Raw genomic sequence first — 16,990 nt, 5'->3', positions numbered from 1 at the left:
TGGGTAAGGAAAAAAGATAAATTTGATAAATTAATCTCCCCTGTTATGACTGTGTGAGAACATTATAACCATAACTCCTCAAGTCGTTTCCTCTGTCACAAACACAACTCTTGGTTATAACACTTAGAATACTGTATTCCTCTGAGGCCTGGAGCAGATCAGCGGGGCTATGGACCCTTGCTCTGTGGTTCAGTGTCTGATATGCCTGTCACTCACACAGCAGCCTACTAGATGGCAAACCACACAGAACAGGGCACGCACCTTGTCTTCCAGTCCTCTTCTGACTTGGACCTGTTTTTGCGGGCTGCTCTTTGTTTTTCCTCAAGCCGTTTTTTTTTCTTCACTAGCTTGATCTAAAATAAGGCCAATGAAAAGCACGTTATGCTGAGAATGCCGGGCATGGCACTAAGAGTAACTTCAGACATCACTGTCCATGTGGGCCTTTAGTATGTAGCATCACATGGTGGCACATGTCTGGAATCTTAGATACTTGAAAATTCAGAGGATCCTAAGTTCAAGGCCAGCTTGAGCAACTTATATAAGACCCTTTCTCAAAAAGTAAAGCAGAGAGCTAGAGATATATCCCAGTAGTGTATTTACCTAGTATGTATGAAGCCCTATGACCGACCGTCAGAACCAACTAAAGTTAGACAAAAGAATTAATGTTCTCTAGACTGGGAAAAGTTGGCATCTGACGGTCATTTCCTTTTGTTGTTTTTTCATCTTTCACTATGTAAGAATTTCATACATGTGTATAATGTGCTTTGATCAAATGCCACCCAGCAGCTTCTGCTTCTACCAGAAACAACATGCATGTTATTATGGCCACACATGTTAGGTTAAAATGCTTCAATGAAAACTTAGTAGAAAAACTGAATAAAAGTGAGATTATAGAAAATTCTGAGCAAGACCTCAGAGATTTCCTTCAGTCCATTCCTAAGTAATTGAACAACCTTAGCACACACACTGTCCAGGCTGTCCAGGCATGCTAAGACTAGACTAGACTAGCTGCAAGCTCTTCCTCGCTGTTTCCCAGGAGGGGAAACTGCCCCTTTTTTATATTGACCGAATCATTAGAAGTTTCACAATTTATGATTAAATGTGTCAGTGAGGAGGAAGCCGCACCCTTACGAGGCTCACAAGCTGCACTTGGAAAGACAGTGAAGTCTGCAGACTATAGTTCAGAGTGGCCAAGTCTTCGCTAGCCACACGCAGTGCAGTGGACTCCATCTGGAGCACCTTTCAAGCAATGAGTTTGAGTTTAAGCAAGGCTGAGCTCAGATTTTCAAATTCAAAACCAAAGTTGCTGGATTTTAACATAAAAGGAGCTAAAACTCTGAGTATTGCAATGATGCTAGCAGAGACCAGGATGAAGGGAGCTAGAAGCCCTGCCCCAGGGCAGGCTCCTCACCTATCTCTCCGTTCTCCATGGCTCTGATGTCAGGCCGCAGCCTGCAGTCCGTCTTGGGAATCACAGTCTCCATCTCCTTGTCGACTTCATTCAACACCATGGCGAAGCTGGTAAAATTATACATCTGAAACAAACAAGCAATCAAGAAAACGCCTACCAAGACCAATTAGGAAGCCCTGAAAGAACGCATCTAATCTGGTAGTGACACCTCCCATGGCCACAGTACGGTCAGCCTTTCTGAGAGGAGACGGCCAAAGGCCTCCATCTGCACTATCATGTGGACATTCGGCTCCCAGCAGACCTCACAGGGTAGCATATAACATCCCTCTGCTTCCGTCAATAAAATCATGTCCTGCTGGGGCTGGAGGCTCTCCACTTGTAGCATCAGTCTGTGTCACAGGGCTTGTCTTACCTCCACTCTGTTAGAGAGACCCCCAGTGAAGCGCCATCCAGCACACCTGCCAGCTTGACAGAGCACCCTCTGGTTAAGGAGGGAACGTGACACAGACATATGGGCGGTGACCGCAGCCAAATTAAAAAGGCTTAGGCTCAGCTGACTGAGAAAGGCCACCATGCAAGCTGGATGTCAACTAGTTACTTACTGTATTTAATGGGCCCAGACTCACCTGAGCGGAGTTGGGAGGCCGTGGGGCTATCCTCCACAGGAGCACACTTCCAGGGATAATGAAGACACTCTCAGAATCTGGCACTGGCATTTCATCAGACTCCTCGGATGAACTTGTCTAGAAGGCCAGGCAAAGTTTTAAATATCAACTATGAGTTCCGAAGACTGAACAATGTCTCAGCATACACAGAGGAGCTGAGACTCCTTGTCACAAAGCAGCTTCCTAGGAGGTCAAACAGAGGCCAGGGCATGTGCGGGCCCCAGTCCAGGGCATGAGGATCTGAAAGGGCTCAGCTTTAGGTGTCATTAGCTCCTAGGGACCCTATGCTGGTAGTCGATCACACCTGCACTAGAGTGGAAAGAGCATTCCTGGCTCCCCAGAGCACCACTGGCAAGCCCCTAGATGCAAATCAGCAAGCAGCTGACAGCCTCAGGCTAGCCTGAGTAACTGAGGAACAGGGGCCAGAGCAGAAAGGAGTTAAGCAGCAAAGCACACAGAACAAGGTGGCCACAGCTGCTTATCCAAACACTGGTGAAGCAAGAGACAGACTGCAGGGCTGCTGGATGCTCTGTTTGTCCCCTCTCCTGTCATGGATGACAAACACTGGGTGTCCATGACTCTCAGCCTTATCCTAATTCTTATATTTGCATTCAAGGCCTTGTTACCATGATCCTTCTTTACTAGAGCGCTAAAGTTTCTAGTCTTTTAAATACAAATGATAAAAGCCGGGCAGCGGTGGCGCACGCCTTTAATCCCAGCACTCGGGAGGCAGAGGCAGGCGGATCTCTGAGTTCGAGGCCAGCCTGGTCTACAAGAGCTAGTTCCAGGACAGGCTCTACAAACTACAGGGAAACCCTGTCTCGAAAAATCAACCAATCAATCAATCAATCAATACAAATGATAAGTATTTACTGAAAAAGTTCGAAATGCACAGTCGACACATTTACACTGGAGAGAGGCAAAAGTCAATGCACACACAGCTGTGAGAACAAAACACTATATACGAGGCCACTTAGCTACGTTCATCAGTGGCAAAGAACCAGTAGGGTTCCTCAGAACAGCTGACAAAAAGGAGACCTTACAAAACTATCAGGCCAAAAAGGAGACCAGTGTTTTCCTAGTCCTACCTCCCGTGAACCAGAGCTCCTCACTCTGTATGTTTAGTCTCCACTGATTTGAACTGGGGAAGCTGTTAGTATTGAAGAGTCAAGAATAAGAAAATAAAAATGTAGATTCCAGGAATAAGAATGTAGAAATAAAGAAATATAAAGTTATAAGTCCAGGGGAAAGAGAACAGACTGTCAGCAGCTTTCTAAGCAGATCAAGGATCAATTATTCACAGTGAGCTATCTTCTCAGACATGTAAGAAGCTCCATCAGCCTAGGTCATTCCATTTTACAACGGGCTGTTCTATTTACAAGGCAGGAGCTTCTCTCTGCAAACTGAGAATAGTATCCTGGCCATCCTTGATAAACGGCAATGTGAACTGAGTTAACCTCTAGGAGACAGAGATATGTGACCTCTGGGTTAGGCACTGTCTCCGTTATGGGAAACTGGCGCCATCAAAGGGGAGGCATGGGGCTCCAGTATACACTGCCTGGAGGTACCAGGAGAGACAATGGACAAGGTACAAACACCATCTAATGAATGAGCTCTGACAATGGAGGTTGTAAAGTATGGCAGTCTCTATCTGAGTTTTACCTTGAGATAGTGTGAAAAGCTTTCCGCTATCTTCTAAGTTCCCAGCCTAAGAACCAATTAATTCTAATTTATTAAACTTCTGGTATTACTAGCAGTCCCTTTCTGACTAATTGCTAAAGATACCTGTTTTCTTGCAATTAGTGACTTTCGCTGTAATCTCCTCTGAAACATGTTTCTTGATAGCTGCATAGTTACCCATGGATGTTCAGACCTAATGCTTGGTGCCCTTACTATAAAAAGATGGGTTCAGAAACTGGCCTTTTGCCACAGCCTAACAAACACCAACTCTGGGTGTGGTCTCAGTTAGCTGATACGCTTCTGTGCCCCGCGGTGTTTATTATTTATTTTTTAAGTTTGCTTCTGATTTTCCTGGAATCTGGTTTGTGGAATTAAGTTTGCTTCTGGTTTATTAGACTTTGGTGATCTGTCCCCATCTTTGCACGACTTCCCTGGACCCAACAAGTATCACAATGGAGAACATAAAGAACTCGAGATTTAGAAAGTTCAGGGAGATCCTCCACATCAGCTAACAAAACTACAGCTTCTGGTGGAGGTACATTCAGGGAATACACAGTGGAACCAACAGCAAGAGAGGCACGGCACCAATAAAGGCTGCCCGAGAGCACGGGAGCATGCACAGGAACAGCAGCAGCAGCAGCAGGACAGGCTGCACTGGGCAGGGGAAGGCAGACCAGGGGAGAGCTCGAGGGAAAGGCTACTTTTCTATAAAGAACAGAATATAAGAGTAGTTTCTGGAGTTTGGCCAGAGTCCTTTGCTGTCCACACTATGTAAGGGCTGGATGACAAGTGTACTCAGGAAGTTGTTCTGCCAAGTTCCTTCTCTTAGTGGAGCTGTGGCCATGCGGTCTGGGTCAGTGACTTGGGGCTCTGGGATGTATCCTTCTTCATTCCACTAAGGTATCCTGCAAAGAGCAGCGGGTGGACCTCCCAGAGGAGGCGCATGTAGGCAGGAATAGGAGGAATTATGCGCACGCAGCTGAGGGAGGCTAGAACTTACCAGAGCTGTGTGCTCCAATCGTTAAAACTGTCCCCCAGGCCCAAGGCTAGCTCCTAATTACAAAGTTACAGTGAATAAATGTGCCACCAGTCTCTTAGAAAAACCTTTGTATGTCTAAGAGTTAATGAGGAGACAAACAGAAGCGGTGGTGGTCATGTGTCATGAAATAAGCTGGACTGTGACAGCTAGCACACGGTCTCTCATGTGGACGGTCCAGGTTACACACATGCACACCAGAAAAGTAGAAGTGAGTATTTAGGAGGAAGGGCAAGAAGAGAACAGGAAAACAGGAAGGAAAGAGGGTGATGAGACAGTAAATATGAGCAAATGTATGTACACAAATGTCAAAAGAAAACCCATCACTTAGTATGCTAATGAAAAGAATTCTTTAAAAAGAAACATCGACAAGGCCCAGCTTTATAATTTGATAGGTGTGAGTCTGGGGTCAGGATTCAGCCAGCACGTTTACTGAGCTATCAGACAATGCTTGGCTGGTAGACGGGGGCATACCTGGAGCAAAGAGGACGTCATTAATCTCACCTAGAGCATAGACTGTTCTGAGACCTTCATGAAGTCAAGCAAACACCTCCATTCACCTAGCAAAGAGGTGCTGTTCAGACACCCATTTTAGAGGTGTCATCCAGAGATCAAGGGTTAGAAATGATCTGAGCTCTCACTGCTCACAAATGAGAGATTGCTTTTAACCCAGAGTCCCCACTTCTCCTGGGCAGGCTCCAAATGGGCATTTCCTGTCCCCATTGGCTCATAGCAACTCTGATTGCAGGAAGCAGACACAAGTCAGCAGAATGCTAAAGCATGCCTGTAGCAGGCAGCAGCCTTGTTCTTATCGGTGATTGGGATGAGAATGTTCCACAAATAAGATTCAGCGTGAAGAGAACAGTGCAAGGACAACAGCCTGAACTGACGGCACCAACATCAGTGATACAGCGATTGAGAACGCCTGAGCGGAGCCTATATACTTGGACCATTTCTACCTCTAACACACAAGAACAGGAGGGAAACACACCACTGTGTCATCAAGATGGGGACCAACTTTCCAAAGCAACACTAATCGTGTGCACCAGCCACCAGCAGCTCAAGCTTAACATTTGCCACTAAGGAGGACAGCTCTTGGTTCATTCACAGGATGCAAGGAGAAGCAGCCATGTGTTAGCAGCACACAGGCGGCTCCAGAAGGGCCCATACACATACAAGAGTCCAGCTGCCGGCACCACCTCAGTGTGCTCACCTGTTTGCTATTCTTCTTCTCTTCCGTAGTTTTCTTATCGTTCTTTTTGTAGGCGTCAAAAGTGGCAGGGTCAACACTGTACAAGCACTCAGTCCACTTCCCGTAGAGAGCACAGAGTTTCCGTTTGCTGCCGATAGAGACTGTTGTTTAGTTACCAATCGAGCCTGCGCTGTGCTGGAGCTACTGTTGTATATTTTTATAAGCCCATCCTTTAGAGAAACAGGTATTTCCTTTCGGAAGACTTCTGTTATTCGAATGTCAGTTAATCAGGCAGCACACTTGAACACAAACATCTGAATAAGCATTTGCAGTCAATGTTGAAAAAGAAACCTTACCTTTTATCTTGTATGTAGCCTTCAACTTTGTGCAATTCCTTGCCAAAAAGACCACAAGGCTTAAAATTCAACACACATTTGTCCCCGGTCCTACAAAACAAAGGCTAAATTCACATGATGGTGCAATGCCAAGGAAGCAGTTGAGAACAGTGAACAGTGTGCGGTGGGCCTTCCCGGGGGCAGCACTGCTGACAGATTCTCTGCAGCCACAGGTCTCCTATCAGCAGTGCTATTACAATGGAAGGCTGCTGCTCGCTCAGAACCCCTGCTGCTCCCATTGGGTCATGGAGCCTTTGGAAGAGACTGGTGAAAGGAAGAGACATGGGGAGCCTGCGAGTCTTACTTGTGGTTTATGATCTCCACATTGCCGTACTGCTCAATCCAGAGTTTGCCCACGATGATGTTGTGCACACAGCAGGTGGGGTTTGTCCACGTGTATGCTTCATTGTGTCTACAAAACAACCCCAAACCCAGAGAAGTAGCTGAGAAGAATCAATTAGTCTAAAAAAACGAGCTTGCTTCAAGAGTCATTTGTAACAACAAATCAGGCTGGGAACTGGCTCAGTGGTAACATGCCTGCTGCAACAAGCACCAGGACTCAAATTCAATCCCCAGCACACCTGTAACCATAGCAACGGAAGCAGAAGCCCACTGGTTCCAGTCAGAGAGACATCTGATAGACTGACCTTTGGCCTCTACAAACACACTCAAACACGTAGCCACACACATGTATGGACGCATACACACCCCACACTGGTACTAACTCACAGTAAAACAGGTATTACCTGCCCATTCTTATTGTTTTAAAAATAAACTATATACAAGTTGAATGTCCCTAATTCAAAAGTTCAAACTCTCAAACATTTGTACTGATAAGAAAATCAAAAGGCCTTTGATTCCAGAGCATTATGGATCTTGGACTTTCAGACAGTATGTTCATTCAACTGGCAAAAGTTACACGACATTCCAAGATCCAAAGTCTCCTAAATATGAAATAGCGGTCTCCCAGACCTTTATGAAAAGGAATATTCAACCTGTATTCAAGTTCATTTGCTTTTCCATGTCAATTTGGAATCAATTCTTTTATGCCTACAGAGCCGCTCCCTCCCCTTGTGGAGATGGCTCTTAAGCTGTACTGTCCACATGGGAGTCTTCATCTAACACCCACAGGAATGCCAGGTGGGAACGGCCTTCCTGCGACCCTAGAATTCAGAAGTTGAGGGATCCCCTGGGCAAGCTGGCAGATTAGATTAGCTCAATCAGTGAGCTCTTGGTTTAAATGGGGGACCACTCCCCACCCCCACCCCCCAGAGTCTCTGCTTTAGCTTTATGGAAACTATTTGTAGGTCACTGGGAAGAATCAGCGTCACAACTGGACCAAGGCTCCAGGGGTGTCCTCCATCATGGCAGCATCAGACTCCTGCATATCCCACCATCTTCATGCTGCTCTGAGCACGTCCTGGTCACTGCATTCCCCTTGCTACATGTTTTGGTACTAAAACGTCCGACTACTTGCATGTAGAATAGCCGGTTCTGGTCACCTTTATCTTCAGCAGTAGACTGGCACTGACTCTGGGTCATTGTGGGCTTGGAGGCTGCTGACTGCCCTTTCACTGGGAGTTGAGGTTTTTGTTTTTTTTTCCAGTTTCTTAGTAAAGCCAAATATTCTAAATTATATTCAGGATACTTGAGTTTTATGAGATTTGCTGTCCTCTTGAAATCTAGAGAATACTGACTTTGGTTTTGATTGGAGGCAATTAACATAATGTCAGGCCATAAGTCCCGACCCTCTTCCTGTGGGCCCTGATTCTGTCACTACAATTACCAAAGTCTTTGTAATGCTCCTCAGATGCATCCCGCAGCTGCTATGCAGGGATCTGGGCCTCCAGCCATAGATCTCAGTGCCTTTGGTGCACCATCTGGGGGGGAAGGTCACGAAGCTTGGTTTAGGAGAGGAGTGGCATCCCTCCCCACCACACATTTGTGTTTCAGGATACCATCTCTACCCTTAAACTGGGGTTTGAGCTTCTGGGCCTATACCAATTGTTCTCATTCCTTCATCCAGATCCTGTGGCTGCTGAGTGTTTTCTCAGTTGCAGATACTATAACTGAAGTAGCAGCAGCTATTATAGAAGAGAATCAGAGGCCTGAGCATTCAATTTGGGAAAGGACTACGAGGAAACCCAAGTCATATTTTCAATAGTCTTTATGTCTCTCAGGGGTTCCTTCAGGGATCTCTAAGGAAAGACAAGAGGGTTTCTTTTGGAACCTCTTCTGTTTGCTTCTAATGACATTTTGTAATTTGCTGCTCAGACTCTTAGCATGGAGGAAAATATAAAACCAGGAATCTTACTGCAAAACTTGACTTTTCTCCCAGTCTGTTGTCCTTACTGTTCACAGTCCCAGGATGTTGCTTTGTGACTCCTGCCCAGGGATTCTAGTTCCAGTCAGCAGGTGGGAGAGGGAAGTAGATGTGAGCTTACTTAGAAATGCTTTAGCCTTTAAAGCTAACCCTGCAGAAGAGAGCTCCCAAACAGCCTAATGTCCAACATGTCACACAACTATCACTTTTCAGGGTGAATTAATTTAGAAGGATCCTTTAGACAAAGCTTGGGCACCATGGCATCCAGACACTAGTTTTGTAAGCTGCCAAAGAGTTAATCCTATCTAATGGCTGGTCCGGCCTCCTTGACAGTGGCCACTCCCATGCTTTGTGAAGTTTTTCACTTGGGCAGCAGTGAGCACTCATGAATGCTGTGTCTTTTTTGTTCCCGGCTACAACAGCATGGACTGCCTGAGCATGTGCAGACACAAGACAGAGTGGTTTTCCTGTACTTACTCTAAAAGCTCCAAGGTGATCGTTCCTTTAGGTTCTGCTTCAACACTCTTCCCCCAGAACTTCAGTTTGGGGTAAATTGAGCCATGGAAGATGAAATCATTGTTTAGCCCTTCTGCGTGGAATGCACTGATTGGGGGGTGATGGCTGACCTGTTCTGAGATGAGTCTAAATCCAAGGTCATCTCTTAAGATTAAAACAAAAAAGAACAAATGCATCGCTGCAATTAACTGTCACTGTATGTGTTAAAATATTTAAGAAAATGTTCAATGAAGAAAAATAATTTTTATTATCATCCTTATTACAGTACAACCTAACACGAGGAACAACACAAACATAACCTGAGCTACTTTTTGTTTCATGCTGTTGGAGCTAGCTGCTTACTTATCATATTAAAATATAGAACATTCATATGAATTGGGTGATTTACACAAACATCATGGCTGTGCGTAGTTTTGAAACCTTGGTCCCCGGCTGCTGGTGCTGTGTTGGAAGGCTGTGGGACCTTTAGGAGGTGGAGCCTTAATGGGGTGAATCACTGGAGGCTGGTTGGGAGGTTTGATAGCAAGGAACCCTTCTGCTCTTTGCTTCCTGACTGCAGACACAATAGAACAGCTTCACACACTCCTCCAGCTAAGCCTTCCCTGCCATGCCCTTCCTGTATCCTCTCCAGCTATAAGGCAAAGCAAGCTCCTCCTCCTTCACGAGCTCCTGTACTTTGGTGGCAGTAATGAGAACAATGACTGCTACTGCTAGTGTTATGGCTCTAAGGGGCAAGAACCAAGGAATGCCACAAAGTCACATGGCACAACAAACCTCACAAGAGACTGACTGAGAAGAACACAGGAGGGTGGCTGCCTCTGCTAGAAAGGGAAATAGCAAAGTGAGCAGAAGCAGGCTTTATATAGGGCTTGGAGGAGGAGGAAGAGCTTTCCAGGGTGGCCCGGGATTGGTGGGATTCTGTGGCCTGATCTGTAGGATATAGCAGCTGGCAGGTGACAGATAGTCTGGGGACAGGACCTGGCCATTCATACCTCAGGGGGCTTACAATTACAATTATTCATCAGATTTAAAACATCATTCCTTTTATATGAGCTAGAAAAATGTGGCATTTCTATTTACAGTATCTACAGGATGGATAAATATGATCAAAACAGGTGCTAAGGAGGAAGACACAAAAGATGAAGTCAAATGATGTCCTCTAGTTACACAATAAATCACAAACAAGCTAGTGCAGGAATCCTACAGTTACCACATATTAATATGCCATGATTTTATATGCGTGTGTGTGTGTATACACACATACATACATATGGAGGGAGTGGGGGGGACAATATCTCAGTATATAACCCTGGCTGGTCTGAACTATATAGACTAAGCTAGCCTGAACTCACAGAGATCCATTTGCCTCTGCCTCCTGAGTGTTAGGATTATATGCACCACTATTCCTAGTGTGCTGGCTGGTTTTTCTCAACTAGACACAAACCCATTGGTCTATAGCAAGCATGTAGGACAGTTTCTTGATGAATGACTGATGTGGGAGCCCCTGCCTGCCTGACTGCTGGCAGTGCTGCCCCGGGGGAGGTGGTCCTGGATAGGGTAGGAAAGCAGGATTAGCAGACAGACCAGGAAACCACACCCTCTGCCATCTGTGTCAGTTCCTGCCTCTGGGCTCCTGTCTTGAGTTTATGCCCTGATGTGTTGGCTAGTTTTGTACCTCTGAAAGGAGGGAGCCTCAATTAAGAAAATGCCTCCATAAGATTAGGTTGCAAGCCTTTAGGGCATTTTCTTAATTAGTGACTGACAGGGCTGCCCAGTCCATTGTGGGTGGTGCCATCTTTGGGCTGTGATCTTGGGCCCTGTAAGAAAGCAGGCTAGCAAGCCATAGGGAGCAAGCCCACAAGCAGCTCCTGCCTCTGGGTTCCTGCCCTGTGTGAGTTCCTGTCCTCACTGCTTTTAAAGATGAGCAGCGATATGAAACTGTGAGTGAAATAAACTCTTTCCTCCCAGAGCTGGTTTTGGTCATAGTTTTCTATCACAGCAATAGAAACCCTAAAACCCTGATGGTGTCATGTGACCTACCTAAAAAAGGAAGCTAGTTAATTCTAGAAGATCAAGAACACTGAAACCTTGCAATTGTGTTTTATGATGGTTCACTGCATATCTATTTTCCCAGACACTGACATCAAAATAATTAATGTGTTCCAGTCACACACAAAAAAATTGTTTAGGGAAACTCAAAAATATCCATTTTCCTTCATTGAAAAAAATCATTTAAGTCATGCACATTCAACAAGCCATCTAGCATGGCATGAAAGACCTCACCGAACTAATTCATAAGTCTCTCCCAGAAGTGGGTTGAAGGGCTTTCCAGTACGCTCCCACTGAGAAGCAACAGCAGACACAGCAAATGCAGCTACACACTGGAACAGAGCAGAGCATTGCACAAGAATTAACAGCCAGACCCTCTCTCTGGAGCCAAAGCCGTACAGAAGACAGCAAGCAGCTCAATCAGTGTGGTTCTTAATCCGGCTTTCTAGAGCTACTGCAGGAGCTCATCCACCCCGACAGAAGCCCCATCTCTTCCCACAGTGTTCTTCTCAGGCACACACGACTCCAACTGTGCCAAGGACTTTCAAACTCTTCAAGCTAGTTACTTCTAATATGTTGAAGTTTTATATGTAAAAGCCCTAATAATCTGTAAATTCTAAAAACTTCTAATATGTAAAAGTTTTTAAAACTTTAAGTCCCAGTTGTCGCTAAGAGGAACTGGTTCTAGCATACACCCCAGGTGTCAGTCTGTGCACACTCAAGCCTTGGAAAATGGCACAGCGCCTGCTCTTAACTTACACACACCCTCTTGTATATACTGTATATTTCTAGTTGTTTATAATAGCTAAGACAATGTAAAAGACTGTTATTTCCTTCGGGGAATGATAGCAAAGAAAAAGACTGCATATTCAGTTAAAGGTGTAGTTCTTGTTTTTACACAGTGCGCCTGAGGCTGGTTGAGTCCGTGAATGTGCAGCCTATGGACACCAATTTTACATTTAGGATTGAGAAAAAGAGATGCAAAACTAAACAATGTAACTGACAAACTGTGCCTACCAGACTGGCCTATGGGCCAGCCTGGGCTGCATATGCTTGATGAGGATTGATCAGGAGGGCTCAGCCAACTGTGGGTGGTGCCACCCTTGGGCTATGCTCTTGGGTCCTACAAGGAAGCAGGCTGAACAAGCCATGACTTCCCCTAGTGAAGGACTGTGATGTGGAACTGTAAGCTGAAATAAACCCTTCCCTTTCCAAGATTCTTATGGGCATGGTGTTTTATCACAGCATCAGAAACCCTGGATAAGACACCAAAGAAGTTAAATACCATTTATAGGAATGAAAGAACAGACACTGTTTTGTCTGGAGAAGCATATTATCTATTGTACTTGGCCTGTGTCTTAACATCCGTCTAATAACACACAAATATCTTTAATTTTGAAAACTAAAAAGTTCAACTTCTTGTTACTTGAGTGTTTATGAACAGGCATACTGGAGCATAATACAGCATAAACATGCGTCTGTAACTATAGTCATCTTTTTGAGAAGATCCTTAATAAAGTTTGAAATCTGCGAGGGGTGCTCCCATCCACTGAGATGGTGGGGCTGATCTATTCTGAGCTCACCAAGGCCAGCTGGACTGGGACTGAAAAAGTATGGGATAAAACCGGACTCCCTGAACATGGTGGACAATGAGGGCTGCTGAGAAGCCAAGGACAATGACACTGGATTTGGATCCTACTACGAATACTGGCTTTGGGGGGGCCTAGTCTGTTTGGATGCTCACCTTCCTGGACCTGGATGGAGGGGGGAGGAACTTGGTCTTCCCACAGGGCAGGGAACGCTTGCTGCTCTTGGGACAGGAGAGGGAGGGTGAGTGGAGGGGGAGGTAAATGGGAGGCGGGGAGGAGGCGGAAATTTTTAATAAAAATTAAAAAAAAAAAAGAAATGTCAATTTCCTCATCAGCACATGATACCTTCTAATCTGAAGACGGGGGAAGAGCTTCCCATAGCCAGGTGTGCTTATGTGACTCTTCTGTGGTTCTTGAAATCTCCTTCAGTCTTCACTAGTTATAATCCCCAAAGGATGGCCAGGGGGACTGAATGCAAAAGACTCTGAAGCTCTGAGAATATCCTATCCCCAGCGGGACTTCACACCAGTAGACAGACCTGTGTGTGAGCATGTATGTCAGAGCCTGTATATGTGTGAGTATCTGTGTTGGTGAGTGGGCTGGGGAGGAGGTGAGAAACAAGTGTCTGAGGCATACATTTCTCCCAAGGGTCACTGCCACATACCTGCATCCTTTCCACTGGGTCGGCAAAGGAGCTGGCTTTGTGGATGAGGTAAGTGTGTTCCATGTACTCAGTGAGCCGCTGTAGGAAGCTCAATGGCTCATTGAATATGACCGGCATTGTGATCTTAGACAGCTCCTGTGAGGAAGAAATGGAACCTGTTTTTATCAATTTACAAACAGTAAATGTGTCTGCTGCTCTTTACACAGTGTTCCTGAAAAAGAAGAAACAGAAAAGCCCAACTCAAGAATGGAATTAAAACCAGTTCAGCTTCAAAAATCTTTACAAATATCTTACATTACGGAGTATCTAGCAATTCAAGAAAATACAAACCAAACATTCTTCTTGGCTTCACAGAATGCCCAACATAATGCAAGCATGAGTGGATGGCAGTGGTAAGTCTACCGCAGAGCAGCACGAGAAGTGGGTACAGGTGATGGTGGCACAAAACCATCTTCACATTGGTGTTGAAAAGCTAACAGGGGGACAGAAGTGGCCCTGACATCTAGGGTTATCGCATAAGCAAACAAGGCCCCATCAGAAACTGTCAAGCAAGCCACTAACAAGCAACTTTCCAGTTGTTTTTTTGTCTCTCTGGCAAGGCCAACCTTCTGAAAATTTCCCTGCCAACCCTTTTCATGGACTACTGACCAGCTGGGGGCTGGGGTGGAGTCATGGATCAATGTTAGCGCAGACAAACTCAAGGCCACAATACACCTAAGTTCATCTCAAAACCCCCAACTTATTATTAGATGTATTTATCACGTGGGGATGTATGTGCTGATGTGTGTGTCCACAGAGCACATGAGGAGGGAAAAGTCAGTTCTCTCCTCCCACCATGTGGGTCCTGGGATCAACAGGTTGTCCTGTTTTACAGCAGGTGCCTTAACCCAGCAAACTATCTAGCTGGCTCTTGCGTTCTCCTAGTCCCAGTGGACTAGGGATCAGTCATAAACATCTTTATGGATAATGTCTAAAATGTCTAAAAGAAACTCAAGGCCATTTTGGTTGATAGTACTTTTCTGAGTATATCACCTCAGAAGGATATCTGTTTATAAGATGATTTAGACCCCCTCTGCCCACTCAAACTGGACAGGGCTCTCTGACATGGATGCACCACCTTCACCTCCGTTTACATGCACTGCCAGATAGTGTCATCACAGGTACTTTCAAAATGCCATTAAAAGCAACAAACTTAGTATTCTAGAATGTTTCCCTTGGGGATCCGGCCGGATCCAGCTGGCCAGGTGGACAGCCCTGGGTGTAATCCAGGATGACTGCCGCCAGCCTCAACTCTAGCTCTTCCCTCATCTGCCTCTTACTGGCCCACACAATTAAAATTATACAGGGACTTCACAACACTGCTATGAAGTGCAGTTAAAACAGCCAGAAAATGTAGACTAGGCAAGAAGCAGCTCAACACATCAAAGAGAACATTCCTGTTGCCTTACTAGGGAGAAGAGGGAGAAGGTTCAGCTATACATAGACAAGATCTCATTCAACGCAGAGTCACCACTGCAATAAGTCACAGACAATAGGACAACAAAGGCGTCTTTTAACTAACATGTACCAGGCCTCTCTTTTCTCTTCCACTTAGAAATGTTCTTTACTTCTCTCTCCTCCCTCCCCATCACTCCTTCCTCCTCTCTCTCTCACAACTACCACAAGAACAGTATGAAGGCCAGCAGGTGGCTGGCTCTAAGAGGGATGGTATACAGGATGTGGAGCATAGGGCATCAACTCAGAGTTGGGACAGGAGCATACAACAGCCAGGAACAAAGCCATTTCAGCTAAAGCTGGGGAGCAAGGCGTGTCCATTAAGTGTACCAAAGGCACTATTCTAGTGAGGGATACCAACCATAGTACACGCTGCAGATACACCAACAGACAGCTTTGCCAACTCTTAGAACTTCAACAATTTTTATACAAACCAAAAATGGTCTAAAAAATGAAATATTTAAGAAATAAAGTTTGAAAAGCAGACTTTAATTAATCATATCTGAGAAAATTACCTTTCTGGTTTTGATAGAAAACACACGATTACCATCACCTATAACAAGACTATGCTATCCCCAATAGAAGAATAAGCATTATAGAAAATACCAGACAAGCCGGGCAGTGGTAGCGCATGCCTTAATCCCAGCACTCACTAAGCAGAGGCAGGCAGATCTCTGTAAGTTTGAGGGTCTACATGTAAGTTTCATAACAGGATCCAAAGTTACACAGAGAAACTCTGCCTTGAAAAACCATATATTACTTTGAGTAGTTATCAATTATTTATACTCCAAAAGTTGTCATTGTTTTTCTCTATCAGAAAAAAGTTAGATTCTGAATAAATAAGACACAAAGCAACATTAAAATAAACACAATTTGTGGTGGCACATGCCTTTAATCCCAGAACTCATGAGGCAGAGGCAGGCAGATCTCTGTGAGTTCAAGGCCAGCCTGGTCTACAGAGCAAGTTCCAGGACAGCCTGAGCTACGCAGAGAAACCCTGTCTCAAAAACCCAAACAAACACAAATAAAACAAAACACCCAAAACTGTACTAAAATTTTGTTACGTATATATCTGTACAGACACATACTACAAGACTGGAACACCTAGAAGGTAACAATGGTTGTCTTCAGTTGGTAATGTAGGAATCTTAAATATTTTCTCTTGTCCATATGGAAATAATATAATTTATTTGAATTGTTACACTGAAAATATATTTTACTCACATAAAATTAAATACTGAAATACAAATATGCAAATATAAACATATGCAATTAATTAATAGCTAATTACTCTACATTTGACCATAAATAAGTGAAAATAAATATTAGTAAAAACACAATAAGATCACACATAAAATTATGAAGCAAACCTAAGGAATAAAAGTGCTAATAGTATATTTTAAATATGTGCATGTATTGTTTTTCTTACATGTACATGTATTGTTTTGCTTGTGTGTATGCATATGTACTACATGCATTCTTGGGGCCCACAGAGCCTGAAGAGGACATCAGGTCCTCTGCAATTGGAGTTAAGGATGGTTTTGAGCCACCATGAAGGAACTAGGAGCCAATCTCATGTCCTCTGCATGAGCAGACAGTGCTGCTGAGCCACCTCTCCAGTCCCAAGAATATTTTTCCCTACTCAAGTTTTCTCTGCTGTAGCAGGTTAAATTCATTCATTTCATTCATGGAACGCTAGCACGCATTACTTTCTTCATGTTTTTATGTGCAACCCTCCTGTTTTTGTGTGTAACCTTTGTGTTTTGTGTGTAATGTTTGGCACAACCTTGCAGGAAGTAAATATTGCACGTGTTTCTGCTGAACTCTGAAAGCTGTTGATTGAGTGCTCAGCACACGTCTTAAACTAAATAGATACTGCTCTTCCCATCAGGAGTAGAACATGAGATGTGATAAACAGAGGCCATGAATTTGAGAACAAGGGGTGAGGGTGCATGGTAGGGAATGGAGGACAGGAA

General features: G+C 44.6%; 1 protein-coding gene across 1 annotated transcript in view; it reads right to left on the bottom strand.

The window, feature by feature from the left end:
* The window catches only part of Osbpl1a (oxysterol binding protein like 1A), a 185,926-nt gene that overhangs the window by 2,458 nt on the left and 166,478 nt on the right, over positions 1-16,990 (bottom strand). The window contains 10 exon segments of the mRNA XM_038331129.2: positions 262-335; positions 337-353; positions 1,412-1,535; positions 2,038-2,154; positions 6,006-6,132; positions 6,341-6,430; positions 6,684-6,791; positions 9,180-9,362; positions 11,502-11,599; positions 13,521-13,655. Of these exon segments, the coding sequence (XP_038187057.1) occupies positions 262-335; positions 337-353; positions 1,412-1,535; positions 2,038-2,154; positions 6,006-6,132; positions 6,341-6,430; positions 6,684-6,791; positions 9,180-9,362; positions 11,502-11,599; positions 13,521-13,655 (1,073 nt within the window).

Source organism: Arvicola amphibius, chromosome 5 (genome assembly GCF_903992535.2).
Source record: "Arvicola amphibius chromosome 5, mArvAmp1.2, whole genome shotgun sequence".
Classification (NCBI taxonomy): domain Eukaryota; kingdom Metazoa; phylum Chordata; class Mammalia; order Rodentia; family Cricetidae; genus Arvicola; species Arvicola amphibius.
This window is presented reverse-complemented; position numbering and strand designations above follow the sequence as displayed.